The 25,965-nt window shown below is 43.8% G+C and overlaps 1 protein-coding gene across 12 annotated transcripts in view; it reads left to right on the top strand.

The window, feature by feature from the left end:
* Positions 1 to 25,965, top strand: part of NCKAP5 (NCK associated protein 5) — a 915,906-nt gene that overhangs the window by 871,385 nt on the left and 18,556 nt on the right. The window contains exon 14 of one of the 12 annotated variants that reach the window (XM_084799423.1): positions 22,332 to 22,406. The exons of the other annotated variants lie outside the window; for them this stretch is intronic. Coding sequence (XP_084655549.1) covers positions 22,332 to 22,385 — 54 coding nt within the window. The 3' untranslated portion in view covers positions 22,386 to 22,406. The remainder of the gene's footprint in view (positions 1 to 22,331; positions 22,407 to 25,965) is intronic. 12 annotated transcript variants of the gene reach the window in all.

Genomic DNA, 25,965 nt, shown 5'->3' on the forward strand with positions numbered 1-25,965 from the left:
TTCTCTTTGATATGTAACTTAGCATTTGCTGACAAGGAGAATGAGGGAATGAATGAATGAGTTAACCAAATAGTCTTGGGATATGTATGGAGGCTTTGGACTCACCTTTAATTAGCATCTATCAGTGATACCCATGAGCCACCTGTTCCTCAGATTCTCACCATTCAAACAATGAGGACAGAAAACGCCATCCTATCCAGCTACTGTGTACTGTAAATACAGCATGTATACTGTGTATACAGCTAAGTTTTAGGCTGGCATAAAAAGTGTTGGGTTTCATCATGGAGTCTTCATGCATATGTGTCATCCTTTGTTCTCAGTGATTCCCCTGACTCAGCATTCTCCTCTATGCCTTCTTCCTCCTCCAGCTGGCCCCTTTCTTTCCCAATTCTACTTTACTCCTACCTGTATTCTGTTTCATGCTCTATTTCCCCACATCCCTACGTATCACTTTCCTCTTCCTCATGATCCCATTTCTAGTTTTATGAACTATACACATATATAAATATACATATGCATGTGCGCACATATATAAAAGTTAAATTTAGGCTCCACGTACAAGTGCATACATGCAATATGCGTCTTTCTAAATCTGACTTATTGTCTTTAAAATGATTATTTACCTGTCATATTCATTTCCCCGGAAATATCATGATTCCACTTACCTTTACACCGCATACAATTCCATTGTGTACATGTTCCGCGTTGCTCTACTGTAGTCATCTGTTGATGGATGGCTAAGCTAATTCCCTTTCCCGACTACTGTGAACCACGCAGTGATGAACAGTGTATGTCAAGTGTCCTTGTGGCATGTAACATGTATTTTCTAAAGGTATGCTTGCTACACTGCCTACTGTTATTATAAATGGATGCACTAAGAACAGCTCCAAGAAGTACAGCTCTGGCAGGATAAAGTGCCCAAGGCCTGAATGGAAATCAATATAAACATTTTTCTTCCCTACCCAAAAGACAGTACAAAGAGACGGGGGAGGACATGCAACCAGGTGGGAGCTCGTGGTACACCCTGATGCTCACTGTGAACATCACTGCCACACCTCTACTATTCATGAAGCTGAGGGCAAGGCTTTCGCTTTGTCCACTGCTCTGTGGTAGTACCTAGATACAAGCTTAGTACAGAGGGGAATCAAAGACATCAGTGAAAGGTGAAAAGGAACAGCTCCCTCTATTCAGAACTACTGCACGTGCAGAGCAAGACATAACTGAACAACTATTTTTACTAACCTGCCAAAAGTAGGAGGGGCCAGATCATCTTTTAAAAATTGCCATTTCAGTCCCATAAAATGTCTCTTTAGTTCCCCCTCGGAGTGTAGAGTTCACTCACATAATACATTCAAATTGCAAATGTTATTCAGTGTAATATCAGTTAGATCCAATGGAGGAGGAAATTACGGGCTAAAACACCTTAACTTCTGCATTTGTTGAAGAAGAAAAAGCAAAATGAGCTCAGTTCCTTGGTCCCAAAGCGAGATGCTATTTAGCCTGGGTATACAGATGACTGTCAAATTATGGTTTTTCTTCTCCTGCACTCCGTAACTCAGCTCCCAGGACCTGCTGTGCTGCCTTACTCCAGGGTTTATAAAATGGGGGTGGAGAGAAGTGTTCTGCCCCTGGAAGCCATACTCTTTGGCTTTGAGGACACCTGCTTTGAAAGGGTCACAGTTAAAAGGAGGGCCCCTGTGAGGAGGGCCCTGACTTCCCCCAGAAACTCCTTCTGTTGCTGGACTGAAGTGCTAGACACAGGCAGTCTGTCCTGTGGACTTTCAAACAGAGCACTTTATGCTTCCCAACTTAAAGTTATGGTGTTGGTTGTAACTTCTGGTTTTGATTATCAAGATGAGAGAGTCATCTTCTATTTTATTTTTATTTTTGGTACTGGGGATTGAACCCAGGGATTCATATCAAGTAATGGGCTACAACCCCCATGCAGAAGCATGCATTTCACATTCTCTCTCTCTCTCTCTCTCTCTCTCTCTCTCTCTCTCTCTCTCTCTCTCTCTCTCTCTCTGTCCCTCCCTCTCTTCCTCCCCACCCCATGTGTATGAGAGAGACAGAGAGAGACAAGACTAATAGACCTTTGGAGCTTCTGTGCATTCTCCAGTCTCCACCCTCACCTCACAGTAGGGGTGCTGGGACTGCAGACCACACTCCATAGCATTCAGCTTTATATGGGTTTGGGGTATGAACTCAGGCTATTCCAGCCCCAGGGACTGTCTTTTAATTCCCATTAACTAAGAAGCCTTTTGATTCATGTGTTCATGCTGAATTTTGTCAAAAATTATATACCACATATTGGGATGGTGGTATGACTGTACTTACTAACATAATAAAGTAGAAGATATTTATACATGTTAGAAACTGAACCATCCTCACATCCATAGGATAAACACAGTGTTGTTATGAGTGACGTAGTTGCTACTGAATCTGTAGTTTCATCCTTTCTTTATTCATAATTATTTATCTTTTCTCTTTTAAGATTTTTATTTTCACAGTTTTTTAATTGTGTGTACTATATGCACATGTCTCCTGTGGGTTTGTGCTCATGAGCTCAGAGCCTGAGGACTCCAGAAGAGGGCGTGGCACCTCCTGAAGCTGGGGGCACAGATGGTCATGCTTTCAGAGACTTGGAACTTTCTTAAGCCAAATGCATACAAAGCATTAAAATGCCCTGAAATTTAACGATGTTCCTCGAAAATCAAAACTCCAAATGCAAATAATAGGTCGGCCTTACATATAGACAACAGAGGTTAGCACCATATATGTATTTAAATATAGTATAATAATGTGATATAGGATTACATAATATATAATGTATAGGTTAAGAAATTAATTAAAATTTAATATTTATTAAAAGTTTTAACATTGTGTGTATGTGTGTGTGTGTGTGTGTGTGCATGTGCACACATGCACACAGTACATGTGAAGGTCCAAGAATGCAATTCTCTCTTCTCGCTATGTGGGTTCTAGGGGTCAAACTCAGCTTATCACAAAGCTTGGCAGCAAGTTGCTTACCCACTGAGCCACTTGACCATTATTGTTTTAAAAGGAGGACCAAAGACCTGGGAAGGCATATGAAAGACTGGAAAATGAATATACGTAGCTGAGGAGATGTTCACATACATTAGCAATCAGGAAAGAATTATAAGGACACCATTGATATACTGTTTATAGCCATTTGTCAGAAAAATTAAAGGTCTTCTAATATCTTGTGTTGGAGAACATAAATTATGGGGTAGCTTTTGCATTTCTTTCATGAGTATAAATTGTCCAATCACTTTGGGAAAGACTTTGACCTTGCTTATAAGGATGATCATCTGTATCTTTTGATACATTAACTCCACTCTTGGAAATGTGCCCTTGCAATGAAATAACCTTTAGATACAAGGAAGCTTGAACTATATTATTTATTTTGTAAATAAAAACCTCCAGAAACCTCCAGAATGTTCACTGATAGGGTAACGGAAAAGGCAAACTGTGATGAATGCGCATGGGAAAATATTATTCAACAATGAAAATGGAGGTCTGAGAAAGAAAGTAAATGATAACATCAATATTTTTCTGGTGAACCTTTTGTAATGAAGATTCACGATGAGAGATGAGGAGGACAGGGAGGTAAACATAAGCAGTTGAAACATTTTAGCCCTTCCATAGCTATCTATATCTTAAGTAAATAACAGTATAAAATGAAAGTATAGAGCTTAGTCATTGATGATAATGTAGTGTGAACACTAGATTATGATCAGTCCATTTGTGAGAATCTGAAAGCCAAGTTTGCAAAATCCATATATCATGCCATGTCATATCATATATCAAATCAAACCATATCATATTGACTCCAAGAAAATCTGACCACTAAAGAGTAGCATGGAGTTTGGTATGTCACTCAAAGGTACACCACTTGCCTGCCTAGCGTGTCCAAGGCACTGGCTTCTCAACCCCCACCATTGAAGCGGAGGTAGCGTGATTTGAGACTTCTATGATTCCAAGAAGTTTCCAAATGTCGTATTTCTTATGCATTAATTATAAGAGTTTACACTGCTTCTGATTTCTGGCCTTGTCCTACCTGCTTAGACTCAAGAGCGTGCCCTTCAGCTGTTAAGTGCTGCATCCCTCCTAACGACAAGCTACTGTTTGAGATTATCCAGAGGGACAGAACTAATTCAGGGAGAATGGATGAGATGGGACGAGATGGATGGACATGGGCATACATGTATGATTGGATGGACGGGTGGGAGGATGGGCATATGACATGAGTAGATGGAATGGGATTGGTGGAAGAACAAAATAGACAGATCTACAGGGAAGATAAACAGATACATGCGTGAATGAATGGGTGATGGAAATGTGATTATTGGAGGAATTGGTTCATGTGGTTATTGAAGCTGGGAAGTCCAATGATTAGCCACCTATAGACTAGGAACCAGAAAAGCCATTGTCATAGGTCATCGCAAGCACAAGTCTGAGGTCCAGGGAAGTCTATGGTATAACTGTGAGGCTGAGGTCAAAGGCCTGAAAACGTGGGCCTCATTGGCATAGGAATGTGTCCAAATCCCAGAGGGCCTATAGTCCAAGAGCCATGCATGCTAATAAGCTTTATATACTTTTGAGGCCAGAGTCACTATGGAGATGCCATTCCAAAGCAATACAGCCCTTCATTTTATGATTCCTTTTCTTTTCTTCTTCCCTAATACCTTTGCTTTTATGTTACTTCTCTCTCCTGTCTCATGAGATTTTCAGTCTCTCCCCTTTGTTAATTTCTTCTTCTGTGTCCTCTCAGTTTCCAGGAAACAGTTGTATGAACGTACCCAGAACCAAGAGAAAATTAGATGGAAACAGTCCTCACCAAATTGCTAAGCAGACCGTGCAGTCATCTCCTCTGGAGAACCAGCCAATGAGGACAAGATGTATAAGGAGATGGCACAGAGGCCCAAAGCTTAGTGGTGAGGGTCACAGAATGCTACTTGTCCTGGTGCTGTGATAAAATGCCCTACCTACAGCAGTTTAAGGAGAGAGAGGCTAATTCTGGCTCACAGTTTGAAGCCCAGACCATCATGGTGGGGAAAGCAAGACAGTGGGAGCTTGAAGCAGCCGCAGATTGCAGGTGCAGTCGGGAAGCAGTGAGCACTGAATCTTGGTGCTCTGCTCACTGTCTCCACTTAAACAGTCCAGGACCCTACCAAGGGAATGGTGCAGGAGGCACGGACGGTGCTGGAGGCTCTGTGTGCACACAGAGAATCACTAAGGGAGAGGATGTGGTTAAGAGCCTGGTGACTGCTGCCAGCCTTTTGGGGCAGATGGCAGAATGTACATCCCTCCCTTTAAAAGAACAGGCCTGTGTGTTTACCACTGCTGGTCGGCCTAGGGCTTATCTGTGAGCATAATGACCTCCCACTGAGTGGTGCCACCCACAGGTGGCACATTGTCCCATATAGTTAACACAATCAAGCTATTCCCCAGAGGCCCATCTCCAGGAGGCCCTGCATTCTGTTGAGTGGACAGTTGACACTAAGCATCGCAGTCCAAGGATGGGATCTAGAAGATGAGACAGCAGGGGTCAGCCTGGGGAACTGCAGCTCTGGGCTCTGAAGATTTGAAGCAGGAGTTAAGATGCTGTGGAATACAAACTCATGACTACAAGAAAACATCCATGTATGCTCAGCGACTTGGCCTGGACTATGCCTAAATCCCCCCCCCACAAGCATCATTCCAGCTCCTTCCACCAGCAGAACAAGGGAGGTGGGCCACGGGATGAGCTGCCTCACATTCACAGAGCTCTGGAACCTCAGGGCTTCCTGGGGTCCTTTCGTTTCGACATCAATCTTGTCTAAAGGGAAGATGGATTTGATCCTAAGGGAGCCAGGAGGACACCAGGCTGCATCAGATAAGGAAGACACTGGCAGGGCACACACTACCCCAACACATTCAGTTCAATTGTTCTTTTTAAAAACACAAATGCAAGGATAGAGAGGTGGCCCAGTTGTCCAAATGCTTGCTCTATAAGCTTGAGAACCCGAGTCCTGTCCTCTAAAAGGCACATGAAGAAGCCAGGAATGGCAGCGAATGCTTATCATATCAGTTCTGGTGATGCAGAGCTGGAAGGATCCCTGTGAATAGCAAGCATTCAGTGTACTCAGTGACAGACCTGGTCTCAGAAAAATAAGATAGAAAACAACCGAGGAAGACACCTGAGATTGACATCTGACCTCCCACATACATGCATAGATATGTGCATGCACACGAACGCACATGCACACACATGTACATGCACATACATGCATACACACACACACACACACACACACACACACACACACACACACACATGCACCTGTGTGCACAAGGGCACACGTGCACACAGTATTTTTGCAAGTGAATATATAATATGTGTACATGTACATATAAAAGATTATGTGTGTTACTTTATAGCTACTCATATATGTGTGCTAATGAACATTTATTCACATCTGAACATGTGAACATATATGGAGGGAAAGGCAGTGCCATTAGGAAACCAGAACAAAATGCTTCAGGCTGAGCTTGGCTCTACCAGAGGAGTCTAGCCTTTGACATTGGATGCCTACAAATGATATTGGACTGCACCCGTAGCCTTCCTGAGCTGCAGGTTAGGCATGCCTTTCTCAGTGCCACTCTGTCAAACTCTTCTTGCAGCCTGGATATCCTTAGTTATAAATGGAATCATCAAAGGGGGTAAATTCCAATATTCTTTTCAGCTGCCAGAGCTCTATGCTAAATTGTAGCTATCATCTATTTCAAAGATTTATCTTTTTAAAAATTTTATATGTATCCATATATTATATGTGCTGTTTGAGTTTGTGTGCAACACCTGTGGAGGCCAAAGGGCATTTGATTCCCCTCTCCCCCAAAACTTGGGTTACAGATGGTTGGGAGCCACCTAGTGTGGGTGTTGGGAACCAAACCATGATCCTCCACAGAGGAACAAGTACTCGTCCCTCTGAGCTATGTCTCCAGCTCCAGCGTTGTCTATCTTAAAGCCAACCCCTTCTGTCCTTTTGATTCCATTATTGGTTTTGCTTTCTCCTAGCATTTCCCATTTGGATGTGAATATATCTCATTTCAGAATTCCATACTACTAGGAGTTGGAATAGCAAGTCACATTTCAAACTTGAATAAACTTTTACATATGGATTTTTGACTATTGAGAAATTCTCAAGTTAGAGAAAGAGAGGAAACTTGTTAAACTATACCTTGCATTAGAGACGAGAATTAACCTTTGGAATAACGTAGAGGTCATCAGAGATCATGACAGGAGTAGATAGATGGGCAAGTCCCTCCACAGGTGCAGATTGGCATCAGATCGGAGAGGCCTCATGAGGGTAGAAAGAGAAGGATTAGAGGTGGTGAGTATGTAAATCTTTCAAGGACCTTCATTTTACTCTAAAATGGTACAGATAAATGGGGTCACTTGCGAGCTTCTTTAAGGATGGAGAGGATCACCACACATTAAATGCTGATGACAAAAATCCAAGAGAGGAAGGGAAAATGGGGAACGTGAAGGGACTTGTGCACGTGAAGAGTCTGTCCTTTTACCACAGCGACAGTAAATGGGAAAACTTATGGACAGATGCTGTTAGGTATAGACAGGACTTGGTTCAACTCTCTTCCTACTTCTTGCATTCTGAAGGAAATATAAAGCATCGTCCTCAGCTAAGAGTAACTATGGGTAAGCAAGTGCCACAGTCTTGAGGAGAGGGGAGAAGGAATGGGTTAGACAAATCTCACAGGATCTTGTGGATGAAAGGGGGTGGTGAGCATAGCTGTGTGTTTACCACCTCACTGTTCAGAACCCAAATGAAAAGTTGGTGGGGTGTTGTTGGCCTAACCATTTCTGTTAAATGGTACAACAACAACAACAACAACAACAACAACAACAACAACAACAGAGGCCATGATGTGGAGAACGTTTAAAAGGCAGTGATGGACTGGAAAGGTGGCACAGTTAATAGAGTGCTTACCCAGTACACACAGTGCCTTGGGTTCTATCCCATCACCACATAAACTGGGCATGGTAATACATGTCTGTAATCCTAGCACTTAGAAGTGGAAGGAGGATGATCCGAAGTTCAATGTCATCCTTGCCTACCTGGCAAGTTTGAAGGCAACCTGGACTCCATGAGCACCTGTCTGGGCAAAAAGGAAATGATTACAGTGATGAATGCAGGAGACTATCTGACTAAGAATGGAGTTGGGCATCCTAACTAGGAAGGTATGAAGAACTGTGGGATACCAGTGGAATCAGTGGAAGTACATTCTCATCTAAGGACTGTGGGGCACAAGTGCTCGGGAGCCTGAGCAAGGAACAAACCCGTGTTCGATGGCGAACAGCATGTTTTTAATTGAGACTGTGGAGAAGCTGACTGTTTTTGATGGTAGTGTGTTAAAGACAAGATGTTGCATTCAGAGTAGTATTAGGGGACTCAAACATAGTGAATTTTTAAAGTACATACATATAGCTCTAGGATCTTAATCACACAGCCTACTCCCCTTTGTCTCATTTACTTTGCTTTCTCCAATATCTTTGCAGTATTTACAAAGAATAAAGTCTCAGTCAGTGCTTACTGAATGGATGGTTTGATGGTTTGATGGATGGATGGTTGGATGGTTGGCTGGTTGGATGGATGGATGGATGGATGGTTGGATGGATGGATGGATGGTTGGATGGTTGGATGGATGGATGGATGGATGGTTGGATGATTGGATGGTTGGATGATTGGATGGTTGGATGGATGGATGAACAAATAATAAGTAACTTGGGAGTTCAGTATCTAGCTATTTCAATTGATGGAGACAGAAAGTCAGCTTGTTCAATTTAATATCTGTATTCCCTTAAAGGAAACACTCCTCACTCACTGGGAATGAATATTACTTTGGGAACAAGTCTAACCAATGTCATTTGAGAGCAACTCTTGTGTATCTAGGCAGTGATACTATTTGGGGGTCAAAAACAAACTAGGAATCTGAAGCAATGAGTGAAATAATGAAATTGAGTCTGAAAGTAAGTTGAAAAGAACAACTCCCAAAGTGAATTGTAAGAATAACTTTACATGTATTCCAGTTACTGTATTGAAAAGAACAGTGTGTGTGTGCACGTGGGTATGTGTACATACAAATGCACACACTCATGAAGTACTCAGGGATAAATGGGACATATATGTCAACCTGCCCCCTACTGTAATATCTGGAAACATCTTGGAAGAGGGTAGAAAATTAAGAGCCTGAGGATGGGATGGAGTGTTGTGACAAGCTGTTTTCAAGACACGATATGGCTGTAGCAGTCATGAACTCACAGTATCTATGCTTACAAACAGAAGATATCACACAAGTTCCCAAGGTTCCACCTCCAGCTGAGGAGCTATTGCTAGTTGATGGTTTATGGGAGTTAGTTTTATTTGGGAGTGTGGTCACTGATAGGTTGTCCATGTCCCTGTAGATGACTTCATACTCACATGAATTTAGGCAGTATTAATTCAACTCAGTCAATTAAATTATGTTTAATATATATTAAATAATAATATATTATATAAAATATAATATATAGTCATGTGTATATTGCACTACTGGAACACAGCTGGCTATTTCAGTTATTTACTTCTTACCATGTTATAGATAACCTCGTACAGCAAATTACTTTGCCCTCAACTATCAACACATTCAAGACTAAAGCTCTTTCTGTAACCAGATTTCTGCCCTCTGGAAAGGAGGAGAGGAAAGGTTTGGGAGTCAGAACAATGACCTAGAAGTGTGCCTACACTCTGTCTAAGTGGTGGGAAAGGCTGATGCTCGCCCCACATTGTGTGAGTCCAAAGACACTGTTGGGATTCAGGACCTAGGCTCACGGTAGAAGGTGTTGTATCTCTGGAGCTCCTCTACCCCTTTGGTTTATAAGTTCTTTTGCTGTGTGTTTGGTTGGTATGTGTGTGGGGGGGTTGAGGGGGGTGTGGTTGTATTGTGCACATACTCAGAAGACAACCTCAGCTGTCATTCCTCAGGTACTGACGACCTCGTTTGTCTTGAGACCAGGTCTCTTAGTGGCCTGGGACCCATCAGTTTTGTTATGCCGGCTGACCAGCAAACCCCAGGGATCTTCCTGTCTCTCACTCTTCTCACTCCTCACTTTCAGGAGTGTATGCCACCGCATGTGGCTATTTCCCATGGGTTCTGGGAATCCTTTGCTTGTATGGCAAGCTCTTTTTTGACTGAACCATGTTCCTAGGCCAGTTTATGGCTTCGTAATTTTGTTTCTTCCACCCCCTTTCCAGGGGTCAACTGATAGCCTAAAATGCTTTATTACCTGGGGGGAGGGAGAACAGCCAGTCACTTTCTATATCTAGGTTATTTGAAGCAGCTATGTTGGAATCAGCTGTCCCCTACACAAACACACACACACACACACACACACACACACACACACACACACACATAAACACACAGACACACACACCATCCTCACAAACATGGCCACATCGAAGGTAGGAGGTCACTGCAGAATGTACTGGATCCAGGAGGGAAAGCTGACCCACTAATGACTACCCACCCTCCACTGTATGGAAACAAATGTATCCCTAGAATAGAAACAAACATGCTTTCATTCCTTGTATCTTTCTAAGTCTACTTGGTTGGCCTAATTGAAGAACCTTTGAGGCCATTTGTCAAAAAGCCTCATGGATGAGTCACACTACTACACACAAGTCATCCCTTGTCATCTGTCATTCCAGATCCCCCATTCCTTTAACTTTCCAAAGGAAAATTTAGGGTAGATTGTGGTTAATTTATCAGTGTGGCCTAATAATGTTTATTGTTAGGCCTATAATTATTATTACAGCCGTATTTTCTAACTCGCTAGCAATCAATCAAGACACAGACACCTGTTATATTTTAAAATAGCCTTAGTTAATCTGGATCAGGGCAGATATTAAGCCCCTAAATTACTTCCCATAGTGGGCAGGTACCTACTCCAATCCGCAATCCCAATGCCATCTGCTTCTAATAATTTCTATCAGCTACCTCCCATCCATAATCTCAAACACTTGCTAATTATCATCATCTGGGCCAAGTCTCCATCCATGCCAGTCATGTGCATGGTGCAGCCTTTTCCTTTCTTCTCCTCCAGTCTCTTCCTCTCCCAGGATTCTCTCTGTCTCCCCAAGCCCTGGAACCTTAGCCACGCCTCTCCCATTTACCCTGCCCAGGTGTGATGGCCTTTTATTGGTCAAACAAGTTAGGCTCTTAGGCAAGGTACAGGTGGGGCACAGAGACAGCAAGCATTAACTAGCATCAAAATACATCAGACCAGCCTCAGACAATTCTCCGTTTTCATAACTAGTTTCTGAGACTTGAGAGCCATCCTCTCACCATTTGATTCTTTCAGATTAAAGAAACATGCTTTGAGGAGTCACATGGCTCAGGGAACAAGAAATGGGCAGAAGTGGTAGTCATCCCCCCAAAGCACAACAATTACTTCTGATTCCTTCCCTGTCTCTGCTCCTTGAGAACCTATCTCATTCACTGTACCAGGTCCCTCAATGATCTGTGTGCATATGTCTGACACACCACTGGGGACTTGCTAAGTATTTGGCCAGCATCTTTATATGTACACTCACCTCTGATTCCTAAGCTCCTGTCCCAACCGCCAGGAGAAAGGCTTCCTAGCAACAGCAGCTGGGGAAGGACTAGAGAAGGAGCTGATGCAGCAGTGAGGCAGCCAGGAGAGCTTGCTGAGAGATCTTCTCTGGGTCTTCAGGATTCTCATCTGAGGAAAGCAACTGAATTAGATCAGAGACCTCCAAGCCTTTTACAAGCAATGGAAATGTTATCCTGGGCATATGTGAGACGGCTCGAGTGGACAGCTGTGCTTGCTACAGAGTCTGATGACTTGAGTTGGTCTCCCAGACCCACAGAAGAGCTGACTCTCACAAGTTGTGCTCTGACCTCCATACATGTGTGTGCATAAACACACACATACACACACACACACCACAGAGGGAGAGAGGGGGAGAGAGAGAGAGAGAGAGAAAGAGAGAGAGAGAGAGAGAGAGAGAGACAGAGAGAGAGACAGAGACAGAGAGAGAGAGAGAGACAGAGACAGAGAGAGACAGAGAGAGAGAGGAGGGGAAGAGGGGAGAAGGGAGAAAGAGGGGAGCAAAATATTATATATATGCATGCATATACACATGATTTTGATGGCTGCTTAGAGTTTTTTTTTTACACAGGAAGCAAACTAATACACCCACTCAAAGTATATTTTCATTTAAAACATAATTCCTAGTTTAAGAATATGCCAAATATTCAATGTGATATATATACTCTTCATTCTATATTGTATTTAGAATTAACATATTACATGTGCACATATTAGTATTGAAACAAGGCCTCATGTAATGGAGGTTGGCCTCAAGCTCACTTCTGGTTCTTCTGCACCCACCTCCTGAGCTCTGGGATTACAGGCTTTTACTGGCATAATTGTACTGATGGCTTCATGTGTGATAGGCAAGCATTCTACCATTTTAATCTGCATCATCCCTAGGCCCATTGTTTTTCCCTGTAAGAATAAGAAAAATGGGATCCAGGGAGGTACCTCAACAGTAAGGACACTTATAGTTAAGTCTGATGACCTGTGCTTGATTCCCAGCACCCACATGGTAGAAGGAGAAAGCTGAATCCTGCAGAGTGTCTTCTAACCTCCACAGTCATGCCACATCATAGACCCCTGACCCCTGACCCTCACCAGATAAAACTAATTAACCTAATAACATTTTTCTTGTAAAAGACATTTAATACATAGCTTTCTGTGATGGGCCACACCTGTACTATCTACACTCAAGAGGCTGAGACAGGAGGATTGACGCAAGTTCTACATCAGCCTGAGTTACATATGCACTCCAGGACATTCACAGCAGTGACCAAGATCCTGTTTTTCACACATAAAGGGAGCTTAGCATAGCTGTCCTCTGACAGGCTCCACCCAGCACAGATCAAAACAGATGCTGAGACTCACAGCTAAACATTAGGCAGAGCACAGGGAGCCTTGCAGGAGAGTAAGGTAGAAGGACAGAAGGACCCAAAGGGGACAAAAACTCCACAAGAAGACCAGCCTGGGCCCAGGGGCCTTACAGAGACTGAAGCACCAACCAAGAACCATGCATGGACTGAACCTAGGCCTTCTACACAGATGTAGCCAATGGGCAGCTATGTCTTCATACGGGTCCCCTAGACAGGGGACCGGGGGCTGTCTCTGACGTGGACTCTGTGGCCTGTGTTTTGATCACTTCCCCCTGGCAGGGCTGCCTGGCCTGGCCACAGAGGAAGGGGATGTGCTCAGTCCTGTGCAATTTGATGTGCTGGGGTGGGTTGGTAGGGGGAGTGGCTTTTCTTTTCTGAGGAGTAGGGGAGGGGGGAATAGAGGGAAGAGAGTGGGAGGGCAGGACCAGGAGGAAGAGAAGGAGGGGTTGCAATGGGCATATAAAATGAATAAATTGAGAGAGAGAGAGAGAGAGAGAGAGAGAGAGAGAGACAGACAGACAGACAGACAGACAGACAGACAGAGACAGAGAGAGAGAGAGACAGAGAGAGACAGAGACACAGAGAGAGAGACAGAGAGACAGAGAGAGACAGAGAGACAGAGATAGAGACAGAGACACAGAGAGAGAGAGACAGAGAGAGACAGAGAGACAGAGATAGAGACAGAAAGACAGAGAGACAGAGATTGTCTTTAAGACCAACAAATAAAAAGATTAGAAAGTTAAAAGTAAATGGAGGTATTGGGGGTTAGTCTGATGTATTTTAATACTAATTACTGTTTGCTGTCTCTGTACCTCAACAGTACCTTGCCTAAGAGCCTAACCTGTTTGACCCATAAAAGGCCATCACACCTGGGCAGGGCAAATGGGATAAGCATGGCTAAGGTCCCAGGGATTGGGGAGACAGAGAGAATCTTGGGAGAGAAAGAGACTGGAGGAGAGGGAGGAAAAAGAAGGCTTCACCATGGGTTAGGTGGAGGAGAAGCACATGGCCGGCATGGATGTAGACTTGGCCCAGATGATGATAATTAGCAAGTATTTGGGATTGTGGGTGGGAGGTAGCTTGATAGAAATTATTAGAAGCAGATGGCATGGGGTTGGGGGCAGGTATCCCATACCTGTTCCACTATAGGACATAGTTTAGGGGCTTAATATCTCCCTGCCCCAGGTTGACTAAGGCTATTCTAAAATATAACAGGTGTCTGTATTGGTTGCTGATTGGTTGCTAGTGGGCTAGAAAATACTGCCATAACAATAATTATAGGCTTAGGCCATACTGATAAATTAACCACAACAGTAAGGGAACACATTTGGCCCTTTTCTTTATTATCTTACCTTTGTCTCCCTGCTGCCCTCCCCAGCCTGGTCTATTGTTTTTGAAGCAGAAAGAGATGAGCATGTGAGTAAGCTAGGGTTCTTCTGAGGGCGGGCTCCAGCTAGCTGAGATTGACAAAACAGCTCCATAGGCCTGCGTGACAGCAGACAGTTGTTTTGTGGAATCATGAGAACCTGGTCTGTAGAACAAATTAGCATGCCCTCTGCGTGCAGGTCAGGAGCCTGGGAGCTCTGTCCCAGCACAGCTTGAAACAAGGACCAATGAAAGGTACAGGATGACACTTTACTCCTGAACCTTCAACACCACAGCGCATGTTTCCCAAGTTTGCACAAGCCAGCAGGAAGCCAAGCCCTCCCCCCCCCCCCCCCGGCCCTGGTTACTCTCTTCAAATGAAGAGAAAGTGGAAGTAGACGGAAAGAGACTATAACTGCTCATTTGAAAACCTGAAAGACAGCCAGACAGTAGTGGCGCACTCCTTTAATCCCAGCACTTGGGAGGCAAAGGCAGGCAGATCGCTGTGAGTTCGAAGCCAGCCTGGTCTACAAAGCGAGTCCAGGACAGCCAAGGCTACACAGAGAAACCCTGTCTTGGGAAAAAAGAAAGAAAGAAAGAAAATCTTAAAGACACTCCCTTTGTTCCCTCGACTGGGAAATAGCTGCGTCCCTAGATTTTAATTTTTTTTCACTCTCTAAAGGACTTCATCTATTATGTAAACAAAAAGTCATTTCTCAGTTTTCTGCAGCTTGGACAACAGATCATTTCAAAAACTGAAAAATGTGTGCTCTTAATTTCCTTAAGGACATAAGGGGAAAGCAGACTTCCAACTCATATGTAGAAAAGTCGCAGAGGTCACAAAGGCTCAAAAGAAAACCACAGTGCTATTACTTTCCCTTTTGTCTGTGTGTGTGTGTGTGTGTGTGTGTGTGTTATATGCGTCTGCATGCACATACCTGTGCACTTGTGCAGGCCAGAGGATATCCACCACTGTCTTCTTCTGCCTGTTTAAATGGATTCTGAGGATAATTTCTGGTATTTATGCTTATGCAGCAGCTTTTTACCCACTGAGCCATTCTTCCCAGCCTACAACAATTCCATTTTTTCTGTCCATTGGTGTTAGTTGTGATATACACACACACACACACACACACACACACACACACACATATTCATTCCCCTTAGGTAAAATACTAGAAGATGAACCTAGGTTGAATGTGCAACACTGAAAAATAGGGAAGAGGTCAAATGGGGAGAAGACATGCATGTATGACAGTGGCCAAGCAGACAGGGATGGGGATGGCAGAAAGTCTCTTTGTGCCCTGTTTTAGCTAGAGGCACAATTCCATACGATAAGGCCTTTTTTTCTTGCTTTACTATTTCTGTTATGCACCAAAGGTCAAAATCCAATGAGATGGACACTGGTCATTTCCCCCAAAAGGAACCAATTCCACTGAGGTTTTCATGGGAACTGTCATTCCTTAGAGGTCATGGGCTGCCATGGTCTGGAATCAGAGGGCAAAAGGATGCTAACGCCATGAGTTTACCTCTGGTATGGATGTTTCCAGCCTCTCTGGGTTGTCTTTCCTATCACTGAGCCAGTTGTCCCTTGGCACAAGGCTTCCAGACCAGACATGGTGATCTTTAAAGCTCTAGGCCCTTCCTAAGTGAATGGCTGGTGGCCATGCCCATTAAGAGAGGAGATATCTTCTTCTCCCATAAGCAGAGGCTTGACAGGCATGCATCCATGACTTTATGCAGAACCTGACATAGACTGAGTGTGTGTGTAGTCTCTCCAAAACGCATGTGTTAAAACCTAACCCCTATTCTAATGCGATGTGAGGGTTGGGCTTTTAGGGAGCTATTTTGTATTGAGAGGAGTTCTCATGAACAGGGTTGGTGGTTTTTTTTAAGACTTTTTTTAAAGTCTCCAGAGGAAATCTCATGAGGTACCAACCTTAGACAAAGAACTACAGGCATAAGCGATTCTGTAAGTGGAAGAAATTGTCTCCCCCAGGGAAGAGCCCCCAGTTTGTTATCCTGTGCCATGTTGTCAGCCCCAAAATCATATACATACAAGTAATAGTACATGGCTTAAGCAGGCTGGACTTAAATATTTAGAAATAAATTATATATTATATAGATTTCAGATTTAGAAATATGTGTATATATCTCACAACAATTAAAAAACCATGGCAATGAACTTGCGAGAGAGGAAGGAGGTGCAAGAAAGGGACTGGACAGAAAAAGAGAAGAAGGAAAATTATATAATTATTTTTTAACTTCAAATTAAAAAAAAACACTTAATAACAAACTGAAGACCCTAGAAAATATAAACTAATACAGTTTTTCATAGAAATCAGCCTAGAGGGTTCTCAAAAAATTCTCAAAAACTATAACTACCATGTGACCCAGTTATGCCACTCCTGGGAAGATACCCAAAGGACTCTGTATCCTACCACAGAGATGCTTGTACACCATGTTCATTGCTGAATTATCATAACCATCCTAGATGTCCACCGGCTAGTGAATGGAGAATGAAAAGGTAGTCCATATATTCAGTGTATTCTGGGGCATTTTATTTTTGGAAGGAAATAAAAGTGTGAAATTTGTGGGGAAATGGATCAATCTGGCTCTAGACTCAGAGAGACAGTACCGCATATTCTACTTAATATGCGTGCACTGTGAAACTAGAGAGGGAAGAAGGGGAAAAGATGAGAAACAGAGGAAAGCAGGACACGGGAATGAAACCCAAAAGGAGTGTGCTGGGGAAGGGAAGGCACAGTGGGGCCTAGAGATGGGGAAGAAGAGGAGAGGGGGAAAAAATATCAGTCAGGCCACAGTTAGTTTGAAAATGCCACAATGAAACTTAAAACTAAAAGAAACAAAAGAAAAACTAAAAGTCACATAAAAAATGTTTTAAGTTATGTGTCAAAAATGACATCGGAGAGCTTATTCATCTGCCTCGCCCACATGAAATGCAGGAGAAGCTTGGCACCGAAACAGTGAGGTCCTCACTGAGTCCACCGATATCTTGATCTTGTATATCCTAGCCTCTACAGTGGGAAAATGTATCTTTTCCTAAGCCTGCCTCTAAATTTGAGGTTGGGCTGGAGCTGCCAAAACAGAGGCAGGCGAGGACCGTGCTGCCGGAGAGAGACTGAACTCAGTCTTCACCCACAGTCTTAAACCAACGTAATTCTCACAACACAACAGGGACTTTATAAAGAGCCAAGTCATGTTTACTTGCTTGTAGGGAAGACGTTAGGAAGAGTTGGCTGCACAGTGCTTGCCGTGCCAGATGGCGTGAGTTTGGCTGAGTCTGTAGCTCACTCGCTTGTTTAGCAGTGCTTTCTGAACAAGAGCAGGGTGTTAAAACATTCATATCTACAGCCTACCAGGTTGGCTGTAGCTTGGCACCTTGGCACCTGGCTCCCTTGGCACCTTGTGGGGAGAAGTTCTAACTGGATTACAATTCTGGGCCCAACTCCAGCGTTTTCCATTCTTATGAGGTACTTGAATCTGCATTTATTTTTAAAGAAAATAAAAGTCAGAGACTAAAATCTTAAAATGAGTCTTATATCAAGTGTCCATCTGTAAGAAAATGTCGCTCTTGTAGCCTCTCTCTGTCAGTCTTTGGAGTTGACCTAAACATGCCAGTGGGCCAACCCTGAAAAACTTTCCCAGGCAACACTGCGCCCAGCTGTTTTCTGATCAACTAAATATAACTTTCCTTTCTTTCTGATTACTTTTCCTTTTCAAATGAAGTACTTTTTATTTTACAGAATTAATGAAATCATAATTTCAAATGACAGTTAAACCAAAGTGCTTTGTTCATCTTCAGGAACCCTGTTTTTAAGTTCATTAAACAAAAAGGCTCCAAGAGAAAAAAATCTAGTCACTTGTTCTTTCTTCTTTCCATCACTTAGAAAATTAAAATCCTCATGAGTATATAATTGTGGGATTTTAGTGTTGCAAGGCAACCACTGTTAAGGACAATACATATTTTACAGATAACCTGTGCCGTTGCCTGGGGGAGATCGTAATGTACTGCCAGACACTGGAAAACTTAAATGAAATAAAAGAGTTTCTTCCCAATTCTTGAGGCTGGGGATCTGAAAACAGAGCATCAGTGGGATTGGGCATCTCTCTTAGCTTCTGCTGGTGGCCGGCAGTCCCTGGTATTCTACATGGCTAAAGACTCTGCCACTCTGCATGTCACCAATGTTACATGGCAGTCATTGTGTGTGTGAGAGTATTGTCACAGCATTTCTCATAAACATTCTGGTTCTTTGTGTCCTACCTGTTCTTTTCCTCCAGTGACATCAATTGTGTTGTAGCGAGGCCCCTCTCTAGTCTGATGTGATCTACCTTTAGTCTGTGTGTGTGTGTGTGTGTGTGTGTGTGTGTGTGTGTGTGTGTGTGTGTGTGGTTTTCATGTTTGTATGCTTCTGTGCATGTGTGGGTGTGTGTATGTGTGTATATATGCCCAAGTATATGTGTGTATATGTATGCAGGTGCACGGGCATGTGTGTGCATGTGGATGTAGAGACTAAAGGGTTACCACGGGTTTCAGTCCTTGGATGCTGTCCACTTTGTGATTTCTTTTAAATGTTGTTTTTATTCATATACAACCTAGCATGGTCAGATCCACAGCAGATTTTCTCTGAACACACCCCTCCTCCAACTTTATGTCTTCTTTTTTTTTTTTTTAATTTCCCACTGAGTCAATTAGTGCTGCTTATATATGACTAGGTGTGGGTTATCCCTTGGATCATGGGTAACCTACTGGTAATCACACTTCCAGGGAGAAATAAATGTCCCCCCAACCCCAGCCCCCAGCAGCCGTCACCTGCCAGGGGTTCCTCAGCTCAGAATATGGCATCCCAGCTGGAATTTTGACCGCCTTGATCTTGCGTAGGACTTGCACCTGGACCTTCCTGCCCCTTCATCCTTGGGGCTGGGATTATAAGTATCTATCGCCACTCACTGGTGTTTTAACATGAGTGTTGTGTGAATTTCCAAGGGAGATGTGAGCAAGCATCTACTTGCTCTAGATAGGACGCTGACAAACCAAAGAAAATGATTCTACCGAAGTCTGTCTTGAAAAACCAGTGACTATTGGGGTGGCCATGTATAACTTTTCTACACAGGTCTTGGGTGGGGATCCAAACTTGGATCCCTATTCTTACCTAGGAAGGACTTTATCAACTGAGCCATCTCTGCAGAACTGATGTGCTCAGTGTATTGATTACGTGCCCACAATGAGCTTCCTTCCAAATCAAGTCCAGGTGTGAAGGGCTCAAGGGCTTCTTGTGGGGGTGGGGGGTGGGGGAGGATGACTTAATTCAATCAACAAAATCATCCAAAGCCAAGAGCAGAAGACGATAGGACAGAGGAATGACTGAGCCTTTGACTTCAGCGAGGAGAGATCAGCTTGGAGCTGCTAGCATCTTGGGAAGCTGGCATAGCAAGTGCCTTAAACAAGTCCCTGAAGGTAGCTGTGATTTGTAGGACAGGAAGCAGTTGCAGAACCCTGGATGGCTCAGACATGGTTTTTCTAACTTAGCCAAGCAAAACAAGCACACCAAAGGAGTTCATCCACAAGGCAGTTGGTCCCTTTGGCACACGCAGATTTCAAAGTCGCCATCTCACTTTTCTGTAGCTGTTATATGATGCCGTACTAACACCACCCAGACAGGCAAAGGCGGCCCATGACTCACAGACCAAGTCCATTGTGATAGAGAAGCCAGGGTGACAGGACCTTGGAACGGTTGGTCACATCCTGTGCCCAACCAGGAGGCTAAGAATGATGAGTGGATGCTTCCCAGCACTCGTGTCCTTGTTCCACTGTGTAGAGCCCAGGGAAGGGTCCTGCCCTCTGTCAAGCTGGAGCTTCTCATTCCAGTGAGGGTAATGAAGATCATCCCACGGGCTTGCCTCCTGGGTGATTCTAGACTCTGTCATGTGACCACCCTGGCCATCACAGGAGTACTTCCCACTTGCAGTGCAGGTACAGGAAAAGGTGACCCGAAGGTGGCAGCGAGCACAGTGAAGATACAGGGAGGTGGATGGGAGGCTAAGCATGGACTTTGCTCACTTAGCTTATAACAGAGCTGGCCAGCAACTCCCTGGTTTCTGTCTTACACCGTGTAGTGACTTAATTAGAAAGATGTTTACATATTTGCTTTTCTTCTAACACTACAGCTAATTATTTCCCAGCACTACTTGTTCTTCACAGTGTGATATAAGTTTCTCATTTATGATTCATTGATTCAAGACTATTTATGTGGCTCATGCTGTTTTAATAGGTGTCATTTTGGGCATGGTAGATAGAGCAAATTAAAAAAGAAAAGTCTAAGCCCTTGCCTTATTCCAGCTAAGAAGGAAATAAACAGGAAGGAGTACAGTAGGCCTCCATGTTTGCAAGCCCCACAGCCAAGGAGGATTCAGCCAAGCCTGGATGGAAAATACTTGAAAACCAAAGTGCCCCTGCGCAGAGCATGTGAAAACGTTCTAAACCATCCTGAACCCCTGAACCACGCAGGGTACAGCTACAGCCTTTACAGGATGGCAGGTGTTGTGAGGAATCCAAAGGTCATGCGCAGTAGCTGGGAGGATTGTAACCGTATAGGTGAATCTCTTGAGCATCTATGGGGGATGAGCATCCCTCACAAGGTGTGAGAGCATCCTGGGAGCACTCTCTGTGGCTACTGACAAATGACTATAAAATGTCAACTAATAATGTATACTTTTAAAGCATTTATTAGTGTGTGTGTGTGTGTGTGTGTGTCTATGTGTCTGTGTGTCTGTGTGTCTGTGTGTTTGCTCATGAACATGTCGTATGGGGGGGTGGGGGTCAAAGAACAACTTGTTGGCATTAATTCTGTCTGTCTACCATCTGTCTTCTGGGGAACAAACTCAAATATACAGCCTTGGGAGTCAGTATCCTTGCTGACTTCACATATCACCAGCCCCAGATCTTGTGTGTTTAGAAAGTAGAGCACAGAGACCTTGATACTATTCTTAGCCTGAGTCTAGGGTACAAACAGAAGCACCTCAGGCCTTTCAGCTGATGGGATTCCATACAAGGAGTAGTTTCTTCAAGTAATGGACAAGCTGGGGTGCTGAAAGGGACATAGTGTGATCCAGGCCACAACAGAAACAGGAATTCAGAGCTAAGCCCCAGATGGAGAGACAGTGACAAGGATGACTTGAGGGGCCAAAGGCTGGACCACTCAGTGGGAGCTCAACCCACTGGGAAGGGCCCCTGGGAACAGGTGGCAAGTGGGGAAGAAGCAGAGCTGTCAGGTTCAGAGTGGGACAAGGCAAGAGAAATCACTTGCTTCCTCTCCTCTTCCTGCTGCCCAGACTTGTGCCATTGTCTCTGATTGACAGCACATCCCCAAGAATCAAAAAGAGCACAGGAAATATAGCTGTGGTGATGTGAGGAAAGTCTGCAAAAGGAGAGTGATGGTAAAATGCTCAAATGAGCATGAGTTCATTAGAAATCAGAGAGAAATGAAAAGTGGCTGCGAGTTTCTGTACAAGAAACATGGGCATGCATATCTCACATTCACTGCACATAGGAACATGAAGAGACTGGTGTTATCTGTACACACACACACACACACACACACACACACACACACACACACACACACACACACACCACAAATGAGTGGCGAAAGCCAGATAGCTTTTATCTCAATGCCAAAACAACTCATATGCAGTGTTCGCCTGAATTGCTACGTTAAGAAGGATTCTGAGGCTATGTCTATGTAGCTCTCTGTTCTAGCTATAACGTGGGAAGGGGAAGGGACCACATCTATGCCAGGTATTAGCTGTGACGTCTACGCGGGGAAGCAGTGTCAGCCAAGCCTCTGACCTTGAGAACGTCATGAAGGGAATCTCTTGTTTTCTTAAAGGTGGTGGTAACACCTCACCCTGAGTCCCCTGTGGAAAGAAAGAGCCATGATTAAGCTGAAATTCCTGGAAAACAGGTATTTTTCTTCCTTCTTGTCCCCCAGGAATTTAAAGAGATCTTTTCCTATTATCATTTCTTCCTGAAGGGTTTTCTTTTGTTTGTGTGGGGCGGGCTGCTTGTGGGAAGGGAGTCCAGTGTGTGTGTGTGCTAGTGCACATGTGCACATGTGTCTGCATGTTCATGTGGAGGCCAAGAGACTTTGATTGCTTCCTCCCAGGTGCCTTCCACCTTGTGGTCAACACAGGGTCTCTTCCTGGCTGGTAACTTCACCAAGTAGGCTCTGCTTGCTGGTTAGTGAGCTCCTGTTTCTACCTCCCCTTAGCTGATAGAGGAAATGCTTGCCATGGTGCCCAGCTTTTACAAGGCCCTTGGGTTTCAGCTCAGGCCCTCTGGCTTGCTAGGCAAGTGTTGTGCCAACTAAGCCATCTCAACCCTGGGTTATTTCTTTCTCCATCATGTTAAAGAGGACATGAGGCAACACACGAGCCCTTCGGCCTTTTTTATTATTCCACAAATGCTCCTGGCCACTCACACAATGGAAACAGATCTTTCACTTGACACTGCATGTGGAAGTTGATCTGGAGTGTGTGTGCCTGCCAAGATGGAGTATGACATCACCCTGTGATTACAACCCCACAGACCCTTTGTCCTTCTAGTGATTGTCCTGCATGCCTCGAGGGTCCTCCCAGGCTGGGGCTCAATTAATGTAGACATCATAGGGGGTATAGCATCCTCTGGGAGTTTGGCCTGAGTTGCTGGGAGGACAGGCTGAAGAGCTTCTTGAAAAGGAGAATTTCAAATCAAATCGCGTAGTTCTTCCAAGAGTCAAGCCTTGGGGATTCTGGGGTGCATCTCCCCCAAAGTGTTGTGAGGCTGTTTGTGGTGTGCACCCTGTCACAGAATCTCACTGCTCATCTTCCCCCTGGTTCTTATTTGTGAGAGCTCTTTTAATCTCCCCTAAATGGAAATTTGGGGGATTATCTTTAATATTCTGTCAAAGCCTCTGGTGCATGTTAATTATCAGTTTAACTAACTCGGGGAGCAGTTTATGTGGTTATTACCTGAAGATAAAATATTTTACATTTTTTTATTTTTAATCTCCAATAGAATAACAAGTTATTTTATTATTCAAATAAGACTCACTTCCTGCTGTGTTCAATAGAATCTTTAATAAATATGTAAATTCTAAAATTAATTTACAGCATGCATTGGGAGGCATGATTTTGAGATGACAAAAAACTTGATGGATTGTAAAATTATCCCCCCCCACACACACATAAACACTCAAAATCATCAGTCACTGAGCACAGAATGTGCCGGCCTCTTATAATCTCACAGCTTTTTTTTCATCTTACTTAGTTAGGGACTCACTTAAAATTGATTATAAAGTAGTATGTTTCTTGGACCATAATTCATCCACAGATTAATTAGATATTTTAGCTACTATCCCATCGTGGGAGGGCACAGGGGCCACTCCTGTTTTGTTGTTGAGGATAGCAGGATAGTAACCTGCTGTCCCGACGTGACTGAGGCTATGAGGCCTCATTGCCACATGAGGTAAGACAGCCTTAACCGTGTGTGTGTATGTGTGTGTGTGTTTGTGTGTTGTGATCCATGTGCACTCATAGATCACTTCCTGAACCTGTGACTCATAACAAAAGCCTCCTTGCTCTGTCAATGTCCATCTCCCCAGCAAAAGGGTTAGAGGTGACCTCAGCCACATCTGGCTTTTTGCATGGCTACTGGGGATCCAGATATAGTCCTCACATTTGCCTGCTAGCACCTTACTCACTAAGGCATGTCTGTGGTCCCCCTAATCTGGTTGGCATACAGCAAGATTTCATTATTGACTTTGGCCAACAGAACAAAATGTACACCAACATTCTTATAGGATATGCTTGGTTTTTTTCACTGCTTGAGGTGATGTTTTTTTTCTCTAAAACCACCAAAAGGAGGGGAAACAAACAAGCAAACAAAAATGTCTGTGCCTAGCAGGTTTACAATCCCAACACACCTCTTTTTCCTGGTCTTTTCCCAATGGATACAATCTTTGAGTCAATTTCATAAATTTTTGTAAATCTTTGACAGTCCTGACTCTCGTGTGTGTGTGTGTGTGTGTGTGTGTGTGTGTGTGTGTGTGTGTTTGTGTGTGTGTGTTTATGAAGTGGGTGGACATACATGTATGTGTACATAAATGCAGAAGCCAGAAGAAAACCTCAGATGTTGTAACTCAGGCGCTGCCCCCTTATTTTCAGAAAGGTCTCTCACTGGTTTTGAATGATCTAGGGTAGCTGGCCACCAAGCCTCAAGGACAGGCCTGTCTCTGTAGCTTCAGTTCTAGAATTGCAATGCACACCACCCCACCCAACTTCGTACACTGACCGCTACTGTGGGTGGCACTCAGCTCCTTAGGCTTGCATAATAAAGACTGTAGTGATTGAGCTATTATCTCCCCAGTGCCCCCACCCCCACCCTCACCCAACACAAGCCATGGCAGTAACTTCTTTAAAACAGATTGAAAGGAAAAAATTACTTTCCAAGTCAATTAAGAAAACGGTAGATAGGTGTAGCAAGAAAACTCAAGCCTACAATCCAGTAAAGAGAGACACTGGCCTACTAATATGTAACTGGCTGGAAGTCTGGGTTTTCATAAAGCTGAGAATTAAACAATTATCTCCCTTCCAACCACAAACCTATGTCAGCTTTGATATGTGAAGACACTGCTACCTGGCACATGAGTCAGCTTCTACCACCTTGAGGTTCCCCATATAACCAAAGGCACAGCTTAGTCCAAAGGCCTCTTAAGATGATGGAGGCATCCCTTGGCACACCATCCTGGAGATGAGCCCATTGAGGACCCCAGGCCTCTCCACAGCTCTCTCTAAATCTTGCATTCTGTGTGTTTGTGTGTACAAGCACTTGTGGAAGCCAACGGAAAGCCTAAGGTGTCATTCCTCAGGATCCCTTCCGCCTTATTTTTTGACTGGTCTGGAATTCATCATGTTGGCTAGACTGGCTCTGGGCATCAAGCTCAGGTCTTCATGTTTGTGCATGAAGCACTTTGCTGACTGAGCCATTTAATCTCCTCAGGGGAGAACATTTTAGAGACAGTAAGATTTAGGAACCAGAGCTGGAGACTATCTTGCTGGGCTCAAATCTTGCCCATTCCCATCCACGGGTGGCTAGTTGAATAATATGCCTGATATCCATCTGCGTGCTACTGACCTTCCAACAAGATGTTGCTGAGCAGCCTTAATTTTATCTGCAAATCCTGGGTCATTGGTATCCTGATTGCTTTTCAGATTGCTCTTTGACTCATGCGATCTTTGGTCCCTGGGGCTTCTGGGTACTACCTGGTTGAGCCCATTAATATTCTGAGCTTGTCTGGCAATAGAACATTTTCGGGGTTTTCCCCCCAACTTCCACATAGGACAGACACTTCAGCTTCCAGGCACCTAACAGTTATCTTTTAATTTTATCATGGGTACAAAATTATTATTGCTATTATTGTTGTTGTTGTTGTTGTTGTTATTGTTACTGCTACTATTATTATTATGATGGTGCCGAGGGCTGAA

This window comes from Acomys minous (genome assembly GCF_964271855.1).
Source record: "Acomys minous genome assembly, chromosome: 1".
Lineage (NCBI taxonomy): Eukaryota > Metazoa > Chordata > Mammalia > Rodentia > Muridae > Acomys > Acomys minous.